The 22287-nt window shown below is 37.2% G+C and overlaps 1 protein-coding gene across 4 annotated transcripts in view; it reads right to left on the reverse strand.

Annotated features, from left to right (window-relative positions):
* Positions 1–636: 636 nt before the first annotated feature.
* Positions 637–22287, reverse strand: part of cadm2a (cell adhesion molecule 2a) — a 336792-nt gene continuing 315141 nt past the window's right edge. For 3 of the 4 annotated variants that reach the window (XM_060896234.1, XM_060896233.1, XM_060896236.1), the window contains 6 exons: positions 20959–21120; positions 19304–19394; positions 18794–18972; positions 15470–15580; positions 4238–4360; positions 637–3234 (listed from right to left, as the gene is read on the reverse strand). In XM_060896234.1, coding sequence (XP_060752217.1) covers positions 3116–3234; positions 4238–4360; positions 15470–15580; positions 18794–18972; positions 19304–19394; positions 20959–21120 — 785 coding nt within the window. In that variant the 3' untranslated portion in view covers positions 637–3115. The remainder of the gene's footprint in view (positions 3235–4237; positions 4361–15469; positions 15581–18793; positions 18973–19303; positions 19395–20958; positions 21121–22287) is intronic. The other variant, XM_060896235.1, reaches the window with a different exon arrangement.

A 22287-nucleotide genomic window follows, 5' to 3' on the forward strand; every position in this document is an offset into this window, starting at 1 on the left:
GACTCATTTTACGCAACATTATCACAGAGCCATCTGACTGTTTGAATCAATCCAACCTATTGACACTGTACTATAAGGTCATGCTGCTGCTGGATGGAACTTTATTTTTTATTTTCATTTTTTTGGGGCGCTTTTATGGATGAGGCACGAAGCTAGAAATATAAGATTTGAGCCTGTATGTTCTATACGAGAAATTTACTAAAAACCTTTTTTTTTTTTTTCCATCAGTTCTACTGGATTATCTTCTATCATTTCCCCAGCATTAATAATTATCTTAAACTAAAACTGTCAGTGAACTATCGGTTTCTCAAGTCCATTAACTACAGTATGCACTCTGACCAATAATACATTAAGGGGCTTGAATTAAGTGCTAAATGTCCAACACTACCTAAATTTGCAGCATCTATTATCAGTCCTCATAGGCATATTTAACCGCTATTTCCTCTTGTCATACCTAAGTTATTTTTCAACTTTATAAGTTCTGAAATAAAATCACATCAAAATGTTCTTTTATACCAAATGTAATACTTGTACAGTATATACACATTATGTTCAAATTAAACAGTGTAGAAAAAGATGTTGGGTGTTTGTGAAGAATCCCCATGGACCAAAAACAAACAAATAAACAAACAATCAAAAAAGAAACCATAATTTTAATTAATGTGAATAATAGGCTAATATACAAACTTCTTGATATGTGGGGTCCCAATGTTCTGACAACAATTTTCACTACTTACTACATTAAGCAGAATTAATATACAGCCATATTAACATGGGCACCTATTTATTACAGAGATCCAAAAGAAGGAATAATAATAATAATAATAATAATAATAATAATAATAATAATAATAATATGACCATAATATATGTTTTACATAATGTTCACTAATATAAAATTTCAGATTGTTATCAGTGCTGTTTCCTAATTGTCACAGACAACCATAATCAGTGTGTTATCTAACCGTCAGTCATTGTCTCTGCGTGTCCAAACTCTCTTGTGCTTCTACAGTTAATCTAATTATCAGATGTGGACATAAGAAAAGGTGGAGAATAAATGGCAGGAAACACCATTGTGACTTTCTGGACTGATTATTATTATTATTATTATTATTATTATTATTATTATTATTATTATTATTATTATTATTTTAGTAGTTTGAACATTGTTACACAGTTAGATAAAGAACCTTTTACCCTTAGTTTGTATTCCTGTAACTGAACATGACTGATATTTTATCAGTTCATGTTGATGATCATGATGTAAACTGCTGAACTGAGTGTATAGGAATAAACACATATCCAGGGCAATGCATTGGTTTATTATGTTCACTTTACAGATTGAAAAAAATCTGAAAAAATTGTGCCTACATGTGGCACAAGTCTGATTTTCACAAGCTGCATGAATATAAAAGTCAGCAACACTTCAAATCTATTTGCAACCAACCAGCTACTAATTATTAGTCCAATAACACTGGCAGAGTGTGTGTCTAGTGATAGTTGGTTGCCTATAAAGTATTCAAATAAATATTACTCAGCAAAGCAGCTGCTCAGAGACAGCAATTTATACAGACTTGCTGAATACTTATTAACTGGAAAGTTTATTCTGTTGCTAAAACTGTTGACGTTTAAAAATCCGTTTTTATTCCTGTTATACATTTGACAGATTGTTGGTGGTTTGTTCATTCTCGAAAAGCAAACTGTTAATAAAAATGTTACTCAACAGTCTGATCTTTTTTTTTAATAAATATTTCTTTACATTTTGGGCCACTTTCGTATGTGGCTCCAAATCCAAACGGATACAAATCTCTGTTGAGTTTTCTAAAATCTCTGCACATTGAACCTTTGCCAACAAGTCGCTCTGAATGAGATGCTACTATATAAATTTATATATCATCTACAGGTATTAAATCTTTTTTGGTTTCACCTTAACAGTTTACCCAATGTTATTTTTTTGTGTGTTGCTAAATAATACACATGATATATATACTATGTATATATAAAGATGTCTGCCTACTTCTTTACTTCTTTCCATGGCAAAAATCTGTTCATCGGGCAGATGTGAACAGTTAAGGGATTGAGCATAAAAATCTGTAATGTGAACATAGCCACTGCATCCTATAGTTTCAGTGAGAGAATGCAGGAATATACAGATGAGCCAGAAACACAGTATTTCACATAGACACAGCAAAATGATGAGTATAGAAAAAAATGGAAATTCATTAAAGTCACTGGCATGTCTTTAACCTACAACCCCTGGCCTTCTATCATACTAGCTTTATTTTTTAATGATGGAAAACATTGGAGTATTCAGCTGATGCTTCATGACCCTTGAACTATCATATAGGCTTCTTGCCATTAACTACATTTCAGGTACAAATACTGGTTAATATGAGTGCGAGCTATCAGTCTGATTGTGTATATCTTCACTCACACTATGGAACACACACTAATCACTGATCAGTATTTCTCTGTAAGTTAAAATGGGTATCAGCTACTTTTCATAAGAAAATGTTTTCCTGTATATTTTTTTTTAATTGAAGAAAAATGACAACAGTGTTGGAATGGACTGTAAAGAATAAAAAGAAATCAAAATACATATGTACATTAAAGATGATACTGTGTAATAGTGCTGAAGATAAAAGTAAAAAATAAAAACAAAGGCAAGCAGCCAATCCTAAAACACTCAACCCAACTGAAAGAATTGACTAAAACCATTTAATGGATGTGTGATTATTATATTGAGGCACTGTGAGAAAGTGATGGAGGAGAACTTCTGAAAGAACTGAAGTGAAGTATTGAACTGGATTCAGGTGGTTTGGCCAACGATTCATTTTTTTTTTTTTTTTTTACAGACACAATGTGAACAATGTGAATAAAAAATAATAAAGGCAACTATTATCGGCAGCCATGTCTGGAAAAAGTAGCAGATGAAATTCAGGACAAGCTGATAAAAGGAAAATAAAGGTGAATGCAAATAAAGAACATAGGACATGAGTAAAGAAGAAACTTCCGCTGCTGCCAGACAAGGTTTCTACATGGAGCAGGGAATGAGAGCGAGAGAAAGAGAGAGAGAAAGAGAGACAGAGAGAGAAAGAGGCGAGTGGAGCGGAGTCTAAATGAAGTACTCCTTCTTTTCCTCTGTGTGTGCGTGGTTACCATCTGCATTGATAATGGCTGTGTCTGCATCAGGGGCATCGTCGGCTCCTTTGGCCTCGTTTGTCAAATATGTGCCTGTCCCAGTAAAAACATCATGGTTTAAATTAAACAAATGTAATGATATACTTATCTTTTGACAAAACCTATCACCAATAAAACTGTCAAACCATCATATATACACTATATGGCCAAAGGTTTGTGGATACCTGACCCCCTCCATAAAACACGGGACAAGCTTAAGAGCAATTTCAGCAACAGACTCATTCAACCCTGCTGCTTAAAGGAATGATACAGGAAATTATTCCTTACCTAGTGCTATCAGATCGTACAACTCACCTGAACAGGCCAGATCTGGGGTCACTACACTGGACTGAGCTACCATTATTGGATACACCCTAAGAATGTTCTTCACTTTTATTAAGATATTTTATCATCTGTTTAATTTCTTATATCCCTGCAGTATTTTACTACAGCTTAATTTCCCTCCAGGGATTAATAAAGTAATTCTACCCTTTTTTATTTTATTCTAGCACAGCTGAACGTCCATATGTGCTTGCTGAACATCCATATTCAGATTATTCCCCCAGTGTTGATTTCATAACCTCCACTCTCCTGGGAAGGCTTTCCACTAGGTTTTGGAGCATGGCTGTGGCGGTATGTGTGGAGCTCATTCAGCCACATGGGCATTAGTGAGGTCAGATGCTGATGTCAGGTGAAGAGACCTGGGGCTCAGTCAACATCTAGTTCATACCAAAGTTGTTCATAGGGGTGGAGGTCAGTTATTACGCTCCAGTTCTTCCACCACAACCTCAGCAAAACATGCCTTAATGCAGCTTGATTTGTGGACCTTTGCACTGTCAGGTCAAACATGTTTGAGTCTCAGCTCAAAGATATTGTAATGTTACAACGTACAAAGACATGTCTGAATTTCAACAATTCTGTGCTTCATGTGTCTGCTTATGCAAAAGTTTGGCCATATAGTGTATTTTTCTATTGAGTTATTTGCAAAAAAAAAAAAAAAGAATTGTTTTTTAAAGCTATAATTATTTGCTATATAAAAAACTTTTTTTTTTTTTACCTTTATGCCGTGCCAGGTATCGTCCCAGTACGATGATTAAGCACAGGGTGACAAAGACGACAACAGCCACTACTCCTCCAATCAGAGCATGATCTGGTCCATGCTGGACCAAAGCATTAGGATCTGGGAAGAGAAAAAGAGAGAGAGAGAGAGAGAGAGAGAGAGAGAGAGAGAGAGAGAGAGAGAGAGAGAGAGAGAGAGAGAGAGAGAGAGATTTTTTAGAGTGAAGGAAAGGAAACACAACCAGCTAGAAAAAAGGGAATTATTTTAAATCCCTGAGGAACAAGTTAGGTGAATAAAGACAGATGCCCTTATCCATCCACTGAAGAGATAGGATAAAATAAATGTTATGTACTCCTCTGACAGTCGTTGCACTACGTTTCGTTGGTCTCGCTTTGCGATGGCCAAGCTTGTGTCAAGATTTCAAAATAGGATTTGGATTTAAAATGAGGAATGAAAAGAACAGCAGTCTAACACTCGGCTGTGTGTTGTGAGGCTTTAGAACATGAGTGAACACAAACAGAGAAAAGACAAGAATAATAACATCTTTAACAAGATCAAGGTCAAGTGATTGTGGTAGAGCAGGTACCTGTGTACAAAATTGACAGACTAAACACACTGCATGCCTAAATGAAAGCTTCTCTATAGAACCCCCCCCCAAAAAATTCAATGTCTTGTAGCACTCTTGTGTCTTGTAGTGAAAGGCTCTGTCATTACAAGACACAGACCAATTTTTTAAAGGTTTACCAAAGTGTAGAAGAAAACCAATTTGTAAACTTTTTGTTTTTTAATTTTTATATCCTATTTATTTCACTCACTCTCACTCATTTTCTACCGCTTATCCGAACTACCTCGGGTCATGGGGAGCCTGTGCCTATCTCAGGCGTCATCGGGCATCAAGGCAGGATACACCCTGCACGGAGTGCCAACCCATCGCAGGGCACACACACACACTCATTCACTCACGCAATCACACACTTCGGACAATTTTCCAGAGATGCCAATCAATCTACCATGCATGTCTTTGGACCGGGGGAGGAAACCGGAGTACCCAGAGGAAACCCCCGAGGCATGGGGAGAAAATGCAAACTCCACACACAAGGCGGAGGCGGGAATCGAACTCCCAACCCTGGAGGTGTGAGGCAAACATGCTAACCACTAAGCCCCTATTTATTACAATAACATTTTATTTGACTTTTGGTCTTTTTAAAATATTGGTAATGTCATGAATTAACTGTTTTGGTAGAGAAACAGTGACAGTCTATATAGATATTTACATCCAAACAAACACATACACATTTGCAGGAAAAAGAGGAAAAGAAAGAAACATTAACGTGACTCTCCTGTGACTCTAATGTGAAGAAGAAGAAGAAGAAGAAGAAGAAGACAAAATGGTATAATAGCTTACGTTATGGACACAGCTGTGCTATTATAAAGATGGCACACTTAAAAAAAGATATTTATTATTTAAGCACGGAACATACAATTTTTATATATGCAGTAACTTATTGCCAACAGAGTTAATGGTACTGTGTGTAAAAGGTGTAATAAAAAACTGTACACATACAGTAAAGTACTGTAATAACAGCAACAATGAAAGGACATAATTCCTCTGACTGATGCTTTAAAAAAGCAACCTACAACTGGTGCGAGCTAGTAGCTGAGCTCAAGGTTATATGAGTCTTCCTCAAGGATTTGAACACATGCTGATTTATTTTAAATGTCAACCACATATGCAGATTATAAGTTGTTTATACATCTATATGAACGTCACTGTACTATACTCTATTCTAAAACCAGTAAAATGGCAAAAAGGATCCGCTAATGGGAGTCTTTAACAGCCGCACATGATAAAACAGGTGCAAACTATCAGTTCAACGGCCCATGAACAATAGTGTGGATGAGGAATGAAGGCTGGTTATGAATGGGAGTTATTATCACAGTAGGGAGTTATTAAGAATAAAATTCAAAGATGTAGCTGCATTACATTAGTCTTGCTCTTTTTCTCTGTATCTTCTGTCTCTCAATTTTAACCCTATTTTCTTCCTAATTCGATCACTGGCCAATTCCTGCCAAATGTCACTGTGTGAAGGTTAATATGTTCTTCCTCTAAGACATGTGAACAAGCCACTGCATCTTTTCGAACCTCTGTCCATACTACACAGGATAAAGTGCTGTCAGTCCCTGTCTGCATTCTTAAAGACATCCACCATTGGCTAGTTTCACTCTCAGTTCAATCCAGTTCAATTTTATTTTGTTTTGCTCTTTAAACTAATTGTCACAAAGCAGCTTTACAGAAATATCAGCAGAGGTAGACCGTGGCAAGGAAAAACTCAGGAATATGAGACTCAGCCAGGGGAAAAAAGGGAAACCATCCTGTAAATATATATATATATTTCCCTTCTATAACTCTGACAGGGGACAGTAACATCCTCCCTTCTGCACTGAGAACACAGCCAAAAACCAGCCACAGATGGCTGGTGTGCATTATTGGCTCTCTTCTCACCATCTCTAAAAAAATGTCTATAGCGTGTATGTCCTCCTTGTTTACCTACAGAAAAAGATGTCCCGGTTTCGCATACCCACTTTGTAATATCAGATAACATCCATCTCAAGGGCACTTATGCCTGCGTTAAAGTCATTCGCATATCCACGTGTTTGAGAGTGATATCTCAGTAGTGACGAGGACAGGGACAGGCACCTCATGCATGTGCTTCGGGGTTGTCATAATTGGATATCTTCAGTGCTTGCTCTATTTATATCAGCAGCCAATGAGGCCAGCATGATGAGAGCCTTCCTGGGGCAAGTATATTGACACGGCAAACTCTTTGTGGAGCTCAGCAGATGATAACGATATGAAAAGTAATTTCTAGAGCCAGGCAGATTGATATGACCAATGCAGGGCATTTCATTATGTCCTGCTCTGTTTAGGAGAATTGGCTGTTAAAGCAGGAAATGTGCTAGTTTAATATATGAATCTCTACCTCTGTGCCTGTCCATCTGGTTCAACCAATCAGTGATCTTTTTCATAGCTGTGGTGGGCTTGGCTCATGCATGCTTAATAATGGTTGTACCAAATGATGTACCACATGCAAATTCCGTACATGAGGAGGCACAGCAAAAAATGAAACGGACAATATTGTGGCCAAAAAATACACTTTCTAATGTGTCTGAGCTGTTAAAAAGCTGTAGCTCATCACACAAACTATACATTTTACCACCTACTACTTGTGCTGTAAATGAACTGCTGTGAAATGGTGGAAATGGTCCACACAAAAAAAGGACAAGGAAAACCACAGACCTAGCTTCACTAGCTATTCTGGTGAGACTTACATGAATATATGTTTTAAAAGTTGATGAATTTAAACTGTAAATTTCTGACAGTCACTCCTGGCCCATGGCAAGGCAAGTGCTTCCTATCCAGAGAGAAAACACAAATAGAAAACTAAAACACGCTGATGCGAAGCAAAACATCGTTGAGAACCTGAGCCACCATTTTACTATCTTCCTAGAAGGAGAGTTCAAGGTTAAGCTGAATATTTATGCCACATTGTAATTCAGCACCTGAACAGCAAGGATTGTGCTATCTAGGATTACCCGTGCAGTCGTCCAGGATTAACGTTGCATCTGTGATGTGTTCGGATGAATGCTGCAGTTAGAAACGTATACACACGAATAAGCAATGTGTGTGTGTGTGTGTGTGTGCACGTGTGTGTGTTTGTGAGTGTGTGTGCATGTACGTGTGTGTGTGTGACCCTATGCTGATCTTCTTTCCTTAGGTGAGCTATCGAGTGTTTCTGATGAGAAAGTGCTGAGCCGCAGAGCTTCACCTACTGAGCACAATAAAACTCTTATTAACATGCAGAAAGGGACACTCCCATTCTCCCTCTGATGAGCACACGCATGTCTATAAACTCTCAGGTGACCAGTGATGTGTTACTCGATATAAGGGTATAGAAAAACACGGTTGGCTGCATGTAGTCAAAACACAGCCTTATCTCTGTTTAAAAGTCAATGCGAAAGTCAAACTGAAACCTAACAGTTCTGACAGATCTGTCGTGGTCTATATTTGTGAACGCAATCTAATAGCTTAGCATGATTGCTTTGGTTTGGTTCCTCCATTTGCTTGTTATAGGATGGCAACAGAGAACAAATGAACTTACTTGCAAAAGCACTGGAATGGAAAGACAAACTTTAAATTAGCACTTATCCAGTTTATGGATATAATTTTTTTTGATATAACACTGGACTTAGAACCAACAATATAGCAGTATGAGGCAAAGGCTTCTAAGTGCACTTCACACAAAGCCAACTGTATCTAATGCTGTGCTCTTATACTACAAAATTACTTTTAAACAGTATATAATTCAGTATTTACAGCAGCATTGCTTTCAATTGGTGATATAAGCTTACAGGTTCTGTCAAAACTTGTGCAAGGAATTTTGCATAGTTGTTAGCATGTGCTTTCATTTTTGGGCTCTGCTATTAGATTATGCAGATTAACTGTGCGAGTTCTCATCTCTGGGTCCCCATGCAACCCCTCCCACAAACAAACAAACAAACACAAACAAACAGACAGACAGACAGGCAGACAGACAGACAGACAGACAGGCAGACAGACAGACAGACAGGCAGACAGACAGACCGACAGGCAGACAGACAGACCGACAGACAGACAGACAGACAGACAGACAGGCAGGCAGACAGACAGACAGGCAGGCAGGCAGGCAGACAGACAGCAAGGCAGGAAAACAGACAAACATACAAAGAAACAGAAAAACAGACAAACAAACAGACAGACAGACAGACAGACAGGCACACAGACATGTTTGGGATAGAAAATGCAGACTGAAAAAGCAAACAGTGTTCTGGTTTCAGGTCACATGATATATGATAATGTAATATAAAAGCAAAAGACAATTTTAAATGAAAAGAAAATCAAAAGAAAATTACAATTAAATTACTAATGTAATGCATGCAAAAGAGAATATTGCATGCATTAAAGTCAACTAATAGGATACTTGGTATATATTGCTTATATATTGCTTCCTGAATAGTCAAAAATGAATAATTGTAATGATCCCATATTTGGTTTAATTTAATTATATGGCTTTAACCCTCATTATTCCACAGCTTCATCTAATGCATCATAAATAAATAAACAAACAAACAAATAAATAAATAAATCATTCATTCATTCACTCACTCACTCACTCATTTTCTACCGCTTATCCGAACTACCTCAGGTCACGGGGAGCCTGTGCCTATCTCAGGCGTCATCGGGCATCAAGGCAGGATACACCCTGGACGGAGTGCCAACCCATCGCAGGGCACACACACACTCTCATTCACTCACGCAATCACACACATCTCTGGACAATTTTTCCAGAGATGCCAATCAACCTACCATGCATGTCTTTGGACCGGGGGAGGAAACCGGAGTACCCAGAGGAAACCCCCGAGGCACGGGGAGAACATGCAAACTCCACACACACAAGACGGAGGCGGGAATCGAACCCCAACCCTGGAGGTGTGAGGCGAATGTGCTAACCACTAAGCCACCGTGCCCCCCCGAATAAATAGATCAATCAATCAATAAATAAATAGATAAACCAACAAACAAACAAACAGACATACCCATTTAATAAAATCTTTTTAGCCCACATTTTTTGCTGAAAGTGTATTTAATGAGAAGAGGTATGGTTAGGATAGAAGAGGCCCAGGGGATTATATTTGTATTCCAGAACACGCAAATGTAAGTCATCAGAGGGATTTAACATCTGAAGAATCAAAGATCATACACTCTTCAGCCATTCCCTCCCCAAATAAAAAGAAAGGCAGACATGCACGGACACTGAAAAATAAACTAGTGCTAGACGCCAGAGTGATTTACATGTCAGAGGATAGAAAAAATGATTTAAAAAGTGTATTGTGCATCAGGGACAATGCTGGCTCCTGGGTGATGTAATTAATAGTTGTCTTTAATATAGGTTAAACATCATGCCTTGTCTGAACAGAGATGGAATAATTTAGTACATATATAGAAACATAGAAAAAAAACAAGTGATATCATTGTGATCCTAGTCTAATCAAGTGTAATCAATATACATGACTTATCATACAGCGTGTTATCTTTTCCTACTGATGGTTATTAGAATGATAAGAAATTATGGATCCAAAGAAACTTTAAATCATCACTTTTTAAATAAACTTTATTACTTTCATAATGGCATACAAATTACAGTCAAATTCCAAATATGATGAGGCACTGACATAGTTAAGGCTGAAAATATAGGGTTCATTCCAGAGAATTATTTAAAGTGACTTCTGCTATTAACGCATAATGGACAGAAGGAATATTAGTCTATTTCTATTCAGCCACAAGTCCGATTTATTTCATTTTTTTATTCTTTGTCTATTTTAAAGTATGGCTATAGATCTTAGAACTATGTGACTATATGACTATAAACTATGTGAATATTGTAGGTCATCAGTATCTATACTGCAGGATTTAGTGAAGAGGCTGTATTACATTATAATTCCCCCTGTGTTTGGAACAGTGGGCAGAGATAGCACTCTATAGCTGTCTCCATAATAATCTTCCCTAGAGAGACATGGCAGCCAACTTTTCCGTACCTCTTTTAAACAAAGCTGTTTTTTTAGCAGTTGCCTTTTGTCGAACCTCAGAGGAGCCATTTTTTTTCCCTACTGTGCCACTTTGTTCTGCCCTTCTGTCAGGAACAGCGGAAAACTGAGCTAAATCAATACCGCAGCTAAAATCCCTAATTCCTTACTGAGGATAAAAGCGTTATATCTTCAAAGGTGTACTCGGAGTTGCTTGACCTCTCTTATTTTCTTTAGGAAGCCTGTTCTCAATGTGAAATCACTCAGATCCTTAAAGTGAAGTCAAAGCTGATTGTGTTTAAGCTGCAGGAAGTGTGCAAAGTCCTGGTCTTCCACCTGACCAGCCAGTACTGGACCTCTGCAATGGACCCCAATGCTCTCGCATACATATGTATAGCACTCACCTGAGCTGTAGAGATAGGAGGGAAAAGGAGGACAAGGCCCCATGTAGAGTCCTAATTGGATGAGCAAAGCCAGCCACTAAGGAACAAAACGCTTGAACTTGCAAATGGTGTTTGGAGGATTCCTCATTTGTTTGTGTCTCACTGGGAGCAGAGCCCATGAACAAGGGCGCGTCCAGCCTGCTGCTGTCAGCCCATTACACCCCTGTTGAGCATGCATGCTGTGTGCTCACTGAATATCTGCTCAGTGTACGAAGATGCATATGTTTCCACCTTATTTGGAGATGGAACACTAGCCATGTGGAAACTGTTTGATTTAATCACTCAACCCCAAAATTAACACCTTAAAACTGCTTCACAAAACCAACAAAATTACCCCTGTCAGTCTGAGGTCAATTTGATTGATGGGTCTGCCTCAACCCAAGCCTGTAATAAGACACGGGCAATACAGTGGCAAAACAGTTTTGTCCCCGAATTTGATCCAGAGCTCAGGTTACTGTCTGTGTGAAGGTTTTCTGCATGTTCTCCTTTTGTCCACTGGTTTTCTCCCAAAATGTGCCAATAGTTGGACTGAATCTGATAAATTGTCCGTAGGTGTCCAATGTGTGTGTGCTATCTTGCAATACACCTACCTAGGGTGTATTTCCATTTTACACACACACACACACACACACACACACACACACACACACTGAAAAATGATTTTCAAAAATCATTAACTGGGAACGTAATCTAGATCATGTTTATCACAATTGCTACCGTATTTCAAATGTGCCTTCTCAATGACAACTGATGACAAGTTATTTATGTGTCAGCCAACCCCAAAAAAAACTGATGACGTGTAATCTATAGTCAGAAGTAATCTATAGTCAGAAGTAATCTATAGTCAGAAGTAATCTATAGTCAGAAGTCAGTTTCACTTTATACCATTCTGTGTATATTAGTTCTGAATAATGCCAAAAAAACAAAATAAGGCAAAATAATATATGGCAAATAAAACATGGCAAAAGTCCAAAATAACATTTGTTAATAGCAAATAAGAAAATATGGATGTAAAAAAAAAAAGAAAACACATTTTATGCTCTTTTCCCTTTAAAGAAAGCAAGGACTTATCCATTAAATCATATACCACTGTATGTACATATACAATACTAGATTCAAATTTACGCAGGAGTTTGGTGACACACTGGTGCTCTCTAGTTAGCCCAAGGTCTGTAGTTTTACTGGAAATTAATTGCATCCATTCCATACTAAAATTTGATGGTTTAAAGACATTTGGGATTTTATTCATCAACAGAATGGTGGGGTGAAGAGGTTAACAGGGAATATAAATCCTGTTATTAAAATGCTCTATTAACATCTGTACTGCAAAAATCATCTGCTGCAGTTTTATAAATTCTTCCTTTGCAGGAAGAATGCATGTCATCCAGTAAAAAAAAAATACATGGCGAAAGAAAAAAGGCTAGAAGTAAATCGGACAACTTAAAATAAAGTTTTGTTGCAATTAAACAGCTTTTCGACAGTGTTTTGTTTTCCTCCCATATTTTCTGTCCTATTACGTCCCTGGCTTATGAACCAGAAGCCTGCCCTCCCTGAATAAGATGGATTTGCACTTTGTCTTCTGCCCACCCTGAGACAAAAGGCATGACCAATCACTATGTCTGTGGAAGTGCCTCAGTGGGATGATAATGCTGTGGGGGTGTGAGATAGGGCGGACACGCACTGATTATGAAAAGTGAGCTGTAAATATTTAAAAAATTCCCTGAAACCCAAGAACTTTATTCAACCTTTCAGCTTCATAAGGTCACGGCTAATTTGCAAGCCATAAAAATGCATTTGGCAGATTTAACGCGGATGAGAGCTGCTCTGATGACATCGTTTGGGTTCGTCGTTTCTGTGCGGAAGAGTTATTATGCTCATTAAGCCCGACTGCCCGCTGCTGAAATCCCACCATTGATCGCAGACGCTGAGATGGGCGGCTAATGCACCGAGGGAAATAAGTGCAGTTAACACTCTAGACCTTTTATGGTACAGGGGCTATAAAGGGCTGCTTGTCTATGCAGGCTAGAGACTGGTAGGCTGAAAGAAATAGCTAAAATGGCATAACATGTCGGAGAACGCATTTCTTTAAGTACAAAGAACCTCTGCTTAACATGAAAACAGCAGAAAGAGAGATAGTTTAGTGCTAAATGATGCAATATCAGTTGCCAAAAGTAATTTCTTACAGTGCGGGCCCAGCATCTGACGCAAACCAGCTGACAAACCTACAGAGTTTCGGGGTTATTCGGAAGCCATTCTACCAGCTGCACTGTGTCTCTTGTGCAACTCAATAAATGGGAAGACTTTCAAACAACCCCAGGCAGAGGCCAAAGGGAGAACGTGTAATGTCTGTTATAAATCAGAGAAATCTATATATACCAGGCTTAAAACAGAAAAAAACAAAATAATGAGACACCAGTGGGATTTGTTTTTCACATGATACAATTTCTGTTACGTATCACTACATATCAAAGAAGCTGGAAGAAAAGATGAAGTTTATGAGGTCCACAGTTCCTATGGGATGACACCCAGGCGGTGATGTTACACCTCCCTGCCAGCAGATGTCTCCCTCTTATGAATTCTAGCTTACCATATCTAGGCTTTTATATGAAGCCTAAAGTGCTTTCCAAAGCTTTAATTGAAATCTCCTTGATTTCTTGATTCTACGTTCTTTCACCTGTAATCAAATTGATGCACCAATTGTTCAAGTGTGGCCAGACAAAACGAGGAGAGATGAGACAGAAAGCTTCTAGAGTGAGGATACACTGATACACTACTGGTATACTTATAGAACAATAATAAACATCAATGCTAAACAAATATTCTATATTACCTAAGCATCTTTGAATAAAAATTCTTATAAATATATCTATGTTTAAAAAAAACATTGTCTACTTTCCGTTCAGATTTTCTTTTTTGAGGGAGGCACCAGGGGCGGTTCTAGGATTCCACCTTTAGGGGGTTTAGCCCTCAGTGAGAATTTAAAACAAGAAGAGTTTTATATTATATATTATATGACTACATAGAAAGACAAAAGTTATGGTATTATTTAAAATGGCAAAAGTGGACACCAAAATTTTATGCATGATGTAATGATGCCAATCTTGAATAAAATCAGTTCATGTATGTTTGCATTCTCTACAAATGAATAAAATGAATACAGTCATTAATAAAAAAAATATTCACAAGACAAAGACCAAATCAATAAATGTTATTTTTATTTAGTACTGAATGGATTGTTTGCATTGATATTTTGTTTGTGCCATCAATAAGAATAGTGAAATTTCACTGCTTTTGGTTACCGTCTTTGCGGTTTTCCGGTGATTAACATTATAGATAAACGCCTCCAGCTCTGACTGTGCGTGCACGCTGCGCGTTCCTGTGCTTCTCCGTTCTAATAAAGCAGACAGCTGATGACGCACTATTGAAAGACTACAACACACGCGAGTAAAAGCAAAGTAAAAAAAATCGCTCTTGGATCAAACTGATAAATAATTTTCTTTCCCATTGACGACATGTCCTGCATTTTAACCTAATTTTTATTTTTTATTTTTGAAGGAAAAAATTATGCTTATAGATTTAGGGTAGCTGAGATCACAGACAGGGGGGCTGGAGTCACCCTAAAAAAGGTCTAGAACCGCCCCTGGGAGGCACTAAGACGCAAGGACAGTTAATAATACAGCATTGTGAAGTCTTGCCAAACATAGCATGTGTGTAAGGTGTGAGCCATGTTTATGCTAAATGCCATTACTACTGTATGCATTGATCTTTGAGTTGTACTATTGTTTACTCTTTGGAGTTACTCTCTGAATTGGAAATATTGACACTCTCTATATTTTACCCTTGCTACTATTGTGATTTTGGAGCCATCAGGGTTTTTCAAGACACCATTTGTCCATTTCCAGTACCATACTGTAGATGTAAATATGATGTGATACAAAATGAGTAGCACATGTGGTACGCACATGAGCTGAATGTCAACACAGAGCTCCAAAAAACATAAAAAAAAAACAGAGGCAAGGAACACCAAGATGGAGGCAGAACAAAACACTGGTTAGCACAAACATGTAACAAAAGGTAGGTAATAGACTTCAGGTACTATAAAGATTTGTGAAATGATTGTGTTTGACAAAGAGGAAGTGGTGGAAGGGTGGTGGGGTTACTGTACCTCTCTGACCGGTGACTGCAGAGTCGGGCTTGAAGTCTAATGGATCGGTAGTGTCTGGGAGGATGGCTACATGGGGAGGAGTTGTGGATGGAGAGGGTGTAGTGGGGGCATCTGGTCAATGGAACACATCACGCAAACAAATGCACAGGGACGGACGCAGACATAAACACACACAAAAAAAACAAACAAACAAAAAAACAAAGCAAAAATAAAAACATCAACATAACAATGGAACATATGCAACAGAAATGCTTTATCTCGAATATATCATGCAAATTAAAATAGAACGTATATAACTAATGATGGATAAATGATAACAAAATCAGATTAAAGATCATTCCGGAACAAATATTCATTAAACCTCTAAATTTTACTATTTTATTTAACCAGTAAAGCCAGAGGGATGTGAGAAAACTGAACAGTGCAATGTACAGCAGTTCTACAATTAGTGGAAATAATGTTGTAATGTAGTAATAAAATTAAATGTAGCTGTATGTAGATGTAGTATTATAATAGCTGTGTATTGGTAGAAGTAATAGTAATAGTAGTGGGAACAGTAATTTAGTATTAGTAGTAGATGTAGTTTGTAGTGGCAGTAGAATAGTAGCTATTGTAGTGTAATAGCACTAGTAGTATAACTGTAGTAATAATGTATTGTGGTAAAAATAGCTGTAGCAGTCATAGTAGCAGAAGTAGTGTTGTATTTGTAGTAGGTGTAGTAGTCGTAGTATTAGGAGAAGTATAATAGTAGCAGTAGTGTCATTATTAGTAGTAGATGTAACAGTGTAGTGGTATAATAGTAAGAGTAACGTAGTAGTAGCAGTAGTGTAGTAGAAATCATCAATTCTATGACAATTCCGGTTAAAGTTTTATCTGTTAACTTGTCCAATACATGCCACATAAATAAACGCTTTAAATGTCACATAAATAAACAAAATCGGACAAGCAAGAGTGCTGTTCACTACAACAGCATGATTGTAAGTTCATAACAGTTTTATAAACAACAATTTCATATTGAGTAAATGATATTTTACATTCATTTACTCAATTTTACAAAAAGAAGATTGCCAAATATTTTCCACAGACAAGCAGATTAATACAAATAGAGAAATGTACCAGTGCTGTTAAACTAAATATCAGCACCCTTGGATTACTGCTTGTCCAATTAAATTATTGGACTAGAGCTACCTGCTGTATAAACAACTAAAAAGCCCAAAATTTTAGAATTGATTATAAGAACTGAGCAGTTTGGTCTATGCTGTTCTGCTATGTAATGTTTAAAAAAAGAAAGGAAAAGTCAAAGTAAAGTTCATGCCAATCAAGTTTAAACTAAATATCACCTTGTGCTATAGCTGAAATTGAGTGACCCTAGCTTTTAAAATGGCAGGTCGCATTCAGGATTTTCTTAATCCTGATTCTGCCCCAGCAGCTTGTTTCAAACAGGACACACAATCCTTAGAAATGCATAAAATGTGTTTGGCCTGCTGTTAAAGTTAGACGAAGGCTGATAAGGTGAAGCACCAGTCTGCTCTTTCTCTAATAAGTCTGCTCTTTCAAACACACTCTGTTCTCACAGGAGCAACACAGTTCTCATGTCTTTCAGGAGCGAATGTGAGAACATGAGGGTGAAATAAAGCATTTGCAACCTGCTTTTTCCCTGGAAAGTTTAGACGAAGGAATGCATTCAAATAATTTCATATCATCTGAGTGGTAACTTATTTATTTTGACCATGAGTTGCTCTTTATCAGTCTATGGAAGAAACTTTGAGAAATCATTTCTCATCTATTGCAATAAACAAACTCCAAATTTTTCTGTATGCTTGTGTCACTTATTAGAGACTGCACTCAAACTGGAGAGTTTTCTAGCCTGTAATAATGCAGAAAATGCACAAACATTATAGAACGTCCTTCTACCATGTGCCGGTATTAACTACTGCTTGGAACGCTAAGGTGTACATGTTAGGAGAAGAAATGTTTTGCGGCACAAAATGTGACTAGATGCGGCTGCAAATGTGCTCATAATACATCTAACATTGAATTTTGTTTTCCTAAGGTTGTAACTCCTCACACAAACTGCACCTAGAAGCATGAACAAAGTGTGCTCTGTTTGAAGATGGTGGTTTAAATAATTAAAAAGCTTGAGACTCGAGGAAATGTAACTTCAGTAGCAGAGACATAAATAAGTTAAAGGAACTTGTTAATAATAAAAAAAAAGTTAATGGTGATTGATACTGTACAGTATGACTTATGATTAGGTTTACTCTAATAAAAAATACCGCCATGACCAAAGTAATCCATTTTAAAAATTCACAACGTCATAAAAGTGCTCACTATTGTGTTAATGGTAATCAGTTTATTACATGAATTTGTGATGTATGTAATTCTAAGAATTGCTGAAAAATATATTGTAGGCAAATTAAAAATGTATCCACCATTTGTACAAAAAAAAAAAACATGTACCAGGCTATATCACTGCCAGGATTAAGCAAGGAGTTAACAGTACTGCCTAGGTGCTTTTTATAATCTGTGATATGCAGTTAGCTTATTCTTACAAGAAGTTGTCAGGCTTTATAGTGCCAACATCATTAAGGGCTTTAGTTACAGTATCTGTGTCCTTATATTGCTTTGACATTTCTACTGTCACCTGCCGGGACCTCTACATAATACACTTTGTGCTCATTAATTCTCCATCAGAATCTCAAAAACAAGAATGAGCACAGAAATGAGTTCAAAAGAAGCAGATCTTGTAGGCTTGGTTAGATGGAGATTTTGTGAATTGTGGCTTGTGACTTGATTCGCTTACGAGCAGCATGCAATAATGCAATTCTTTAAATAGAAGAGATTGAAATTTGAAGCATTTCTTCATATTCAAAAATCAATAGATAATAAATGACCTACAGTAGTAGCAGGCATAGACTCTCAAAACCCTATGTATTTGATACCCGATGTATTAAGCGTTCTGCATGCACAAGATATGGTCATTCTCTGCCCACTGAGCTATAATAACGAAACTACATGATCTGGTTATTAAAGTATTTTGCAAAGTTTTAATGGGTTTTCCACAGTATTAACCTCTAAATGTTGTTCTATATGTGCTAGCTTTAGAATCAGGTTCTGTAAAACACAAGAAGGTCACTTCTTTTCAATCGATTTCAAAGTATCATAAAACATATTCTAATGTATGGGCTGGATTTTTACAGACACAGCGTGGTATGGGGGAATGTTTAAAATAGTTGAAATATAAATCACCAGGCACCTATTTTTGTACATCACATGGGTCCCTTTTTAACATGGTCACACTCTTTTAGCCTTTTTTGCACTCACCGTACACGAAGAGCACATATTCGGCATGGTTGGTGCCCAGATGATTACTGGCTTCACAGCGATAGGTGCCATTGTCTGTTTTATTTAAGGATATGAAAGTGAGATCTCTGCCGTCAACAATCACACGGTCCAAGTCTGGCAGTTTGCCCCCATCTTTCGTCCATTTCACTGGGTCTGGCCTGAGAAACATGGTGAAAATGAACAAAGGTGTTTTTTTCCAAACTGATTTTGGAACCTCAAATGGAAATGTTGTGTCTATTACACGTATAACATGATCCTGCAAAGGAGAAGTCTTACTGGGCCTCATTTAACAATCATAGTCTGCAAATATTTTGTTAAGGCCAAACAGAACAAAGTTCCTGACTAGATTTTCAAAGGTTTTAGTAACAAACACACACAAGCATATTCATGGCACAGTTGATTTAGAATTTATAACATGCAAAATCCTGATTGGGAGATATCACGGAGAATACCAGTGAAACGGTGTATTAGACAGAGTGATAGACTTACGAGGGGTTTCCGTTAGACACACATTCCAGTTTGAGAATATCTCCTTCTTGTGGAAGTGACTGAGAATGCCTGATCTCCACACGAGGAGCATCTGCATGGACAGACAAAAGAATTAGCCATTAGCCAGCAAAAAGAAGCCCACTGTATAGATATATTCATAACACAAACTATGTTCTACACCCTGAACATAAAGTATAACTGTAACACTTCATTTTAATGGCCTCTGCACATCATTAGTAATTACTGATTAACTGCAGGGCTGTAGAGAAAATCATACTAAAATATTGATCTGGATTTGTTTTTCTCTGCCGTTCAATTCAAGAACAGCAGTAATTCTGCTTCAGAAGAACTACGCAAGAATCCACAGAGGGAAAAGAGGAAAAATAAGGTTGTAATGCTAATTTGGAAGTGAATTTTCAAAAGACTAATGTGTGGAAAGATAATGATGGTAAGCAGGCATAATTTATTTTGTGGTCATGTTCCCGGCACTTTTTATGGCATTCACAATTTTATATTAACATTTACAGCATTTAGCAGCAGGTCTTATCCAGAGCAATTCACAGGAGTGACCCACAGTTCTGGTTCTGCAGAGATACAAAAAAAAAAACGATACAAAAGCTTTCTAAAAATATTAGTTTAATCCCATTGATAGTGTTTATCATGATGGTGACTAATAAATATTCTCCTCTATGCTCTCTCTCTTCCATGATTTCTCTTCTCATCTAATCTATAAATGAACAGAATGGTGCTCCTTAGAGGCGCAACAGAAAAGTTTGTCCTATCGTTTGGATGATCATGATTTTGAATCCCAATTATTCATGGCCGGAAGACAAGGAAGCAAAATTGGCCGTGTTCTCTGGGTGGTTAGAGTCAATCACAGTAAAAATCATGGGTGCCAGTGAGTCATGTCATCTGAGTGTGTGATGCTGTGATGCTGCATGGGTTTATAAAAGGTAAGGTTGGATGACTATATATTTCTCAGAAGAAGCATGTGTTGGCCTTCACACTAGCTGTTAGGTGTCATGTGTTAGGTGAGAGCTGGCAGGTGAACCAGCATACCAGAACCAGCATTTTGATGCTTATTCTATGACAAAATCACACTAATGTGTAAATTTATTTAGAGAAATCTATAATCATAATGTCATTTATAATGGCTAATTTAATCAACTGAATGATAGCAAAAAACTGAAGCTATGAACCTGGAAACAATATATATTCAAGAGAAATAAATTAAATCAAAATATGGTGAAAGAATGTGAAGTGAGTGAAATTCACTGTGTTTGTGTTTTGTTGTGTTTTTATCTCACAAGTAGTCAAGACAACGGATAACTTTAAGTCGTATTTTTGAAATATATAAACAAAAGCCAAAACTTGTCATGACAATTGGAGTTAAAGAGAAAAATACACATAATGCACAGAAGCTACCATGTTTTAATGTGTAGGAGGATAAAATAATCTCTAGAGCATATTTTATACAATTATATATATAATATATAATATTATATTAATATATAATTAATATATACAACTTAATAATAAAAATAATAATTGCTATATATAATGAAAAAATATAAATAAAATAGACAATAAAAATAAATAATAGACATTCAGATCATGGAGAAATTAAATAATGAAAGCTATAATAATGGACTTACAGTGCACTTCCAACACCTCGGTTGCTTGCTGTTGGATAGACCGCAGTGCCTCGTGGACCACTTTACATGTGTAGGCCACACCGTCATCATTCCTGTCCACCTTCAGCTGCACCGAGCTACGGACCATGAATGTCTTCCCGCTGGCATTTACCTCTTTTGCGCCTGTAAAACAACAATTTTATTGTAAATAACCAACTGTTGTGCTCTTTATCTCAAGGGAAGCTAATTAAATGAACATACTGTACAACTGAATATACTGAGAATACGACATTTTTGTTTGTTTGTTTAATGCATAATAAGTGGCCGTAATTAGCAACATTATCAGTAATTAGTGTCATAGAAATAGAACCTTCACATGCAACAGCTTATAGAAGATGAATATTAACATTGGCCTTCAGCTGATCTTCATACTTGGCCTATATAACTGAACCATGCTACACAGAATGTGCTCTTTATAACACATAAAAGCATCTTAAATGTCCATATAGTGTTGAATAGTAAAGGGCTTTCTCATGGGTTTCTCGACAGTTATATTTCTTTCCCCATTCCTTTTTAAGGGCAAAGTGACAATAATCATAAATAATAATTAACAAGGGTTAAATTATCAAAATATTTTAAATACAACAAAGTTAAATGGTAGCATTTCTAATGTTTTATTTATTATTACATTTTATATGCTGTTTGGTCTGCTCCTTTTTTGTGTATAGATATCTATGCAGTTATTATAGTGTTATATAAAGTACATCATGAAAGGTGAAGTTATCTTATTACAGTGGCACCTGTCAAGGGGTGGGATATACTGTATTAGCCAGCAAGTGAAAAGCCAGGGCAAAAAATGGGCAAGGTGATGAATGTCTTTGATAAGGACGAAATTGTGATGGCTATCATCTCTTCTCAGTATCATATCAGCATCTTCAAAACAGTAGGCCTTGTGGAGTGTTCCCAATATGTAGTGGTTAGAACCCACTAAAAGTGGTCCAAGGAAGGACACATGGTGTACCGGTGACAGGATGATGGGTGCCCAACACTCACTGATGCGAGTGGGAAACAAAGGCTAGCCCTTCTGTCTGATCCCACAGAAGTGCTACTGTAACACAAATTGCTAAAAAATGTAATGCTGTCTATGATAGAAAGTCACAATTCACAGTGCATCTCAGCTTGTGCATATGAGTTTGTGTAATTACAAACCAGTCAGAGTGCTCATGCTGACCACTATTCTTTGCCAAATGGGCACATGAGCATCAGAACTGGTCCATGCTGCAAAGCAAGAAGATAGCCTGTCTGAAAAATCACATGCACACGTGCATCACCTACCCGGAGAAGACATGA

The sequence above is a fragment of the Tachysurus vachellii genome, chromosome 20 (genome assembly GCF_030014155.1).
Source record: "Tachysurus vachellii isolate PV-2020 chromosome 20, HZAU_Pvac_v1, whole genome shotgun sequence".
Taxonomy (NCBI): Eukaryota; Metazoa; Chordata; class Actinopteri; order Siluriformes; family Bagridae; genus Tachysurus; species Tachysurus vachellii.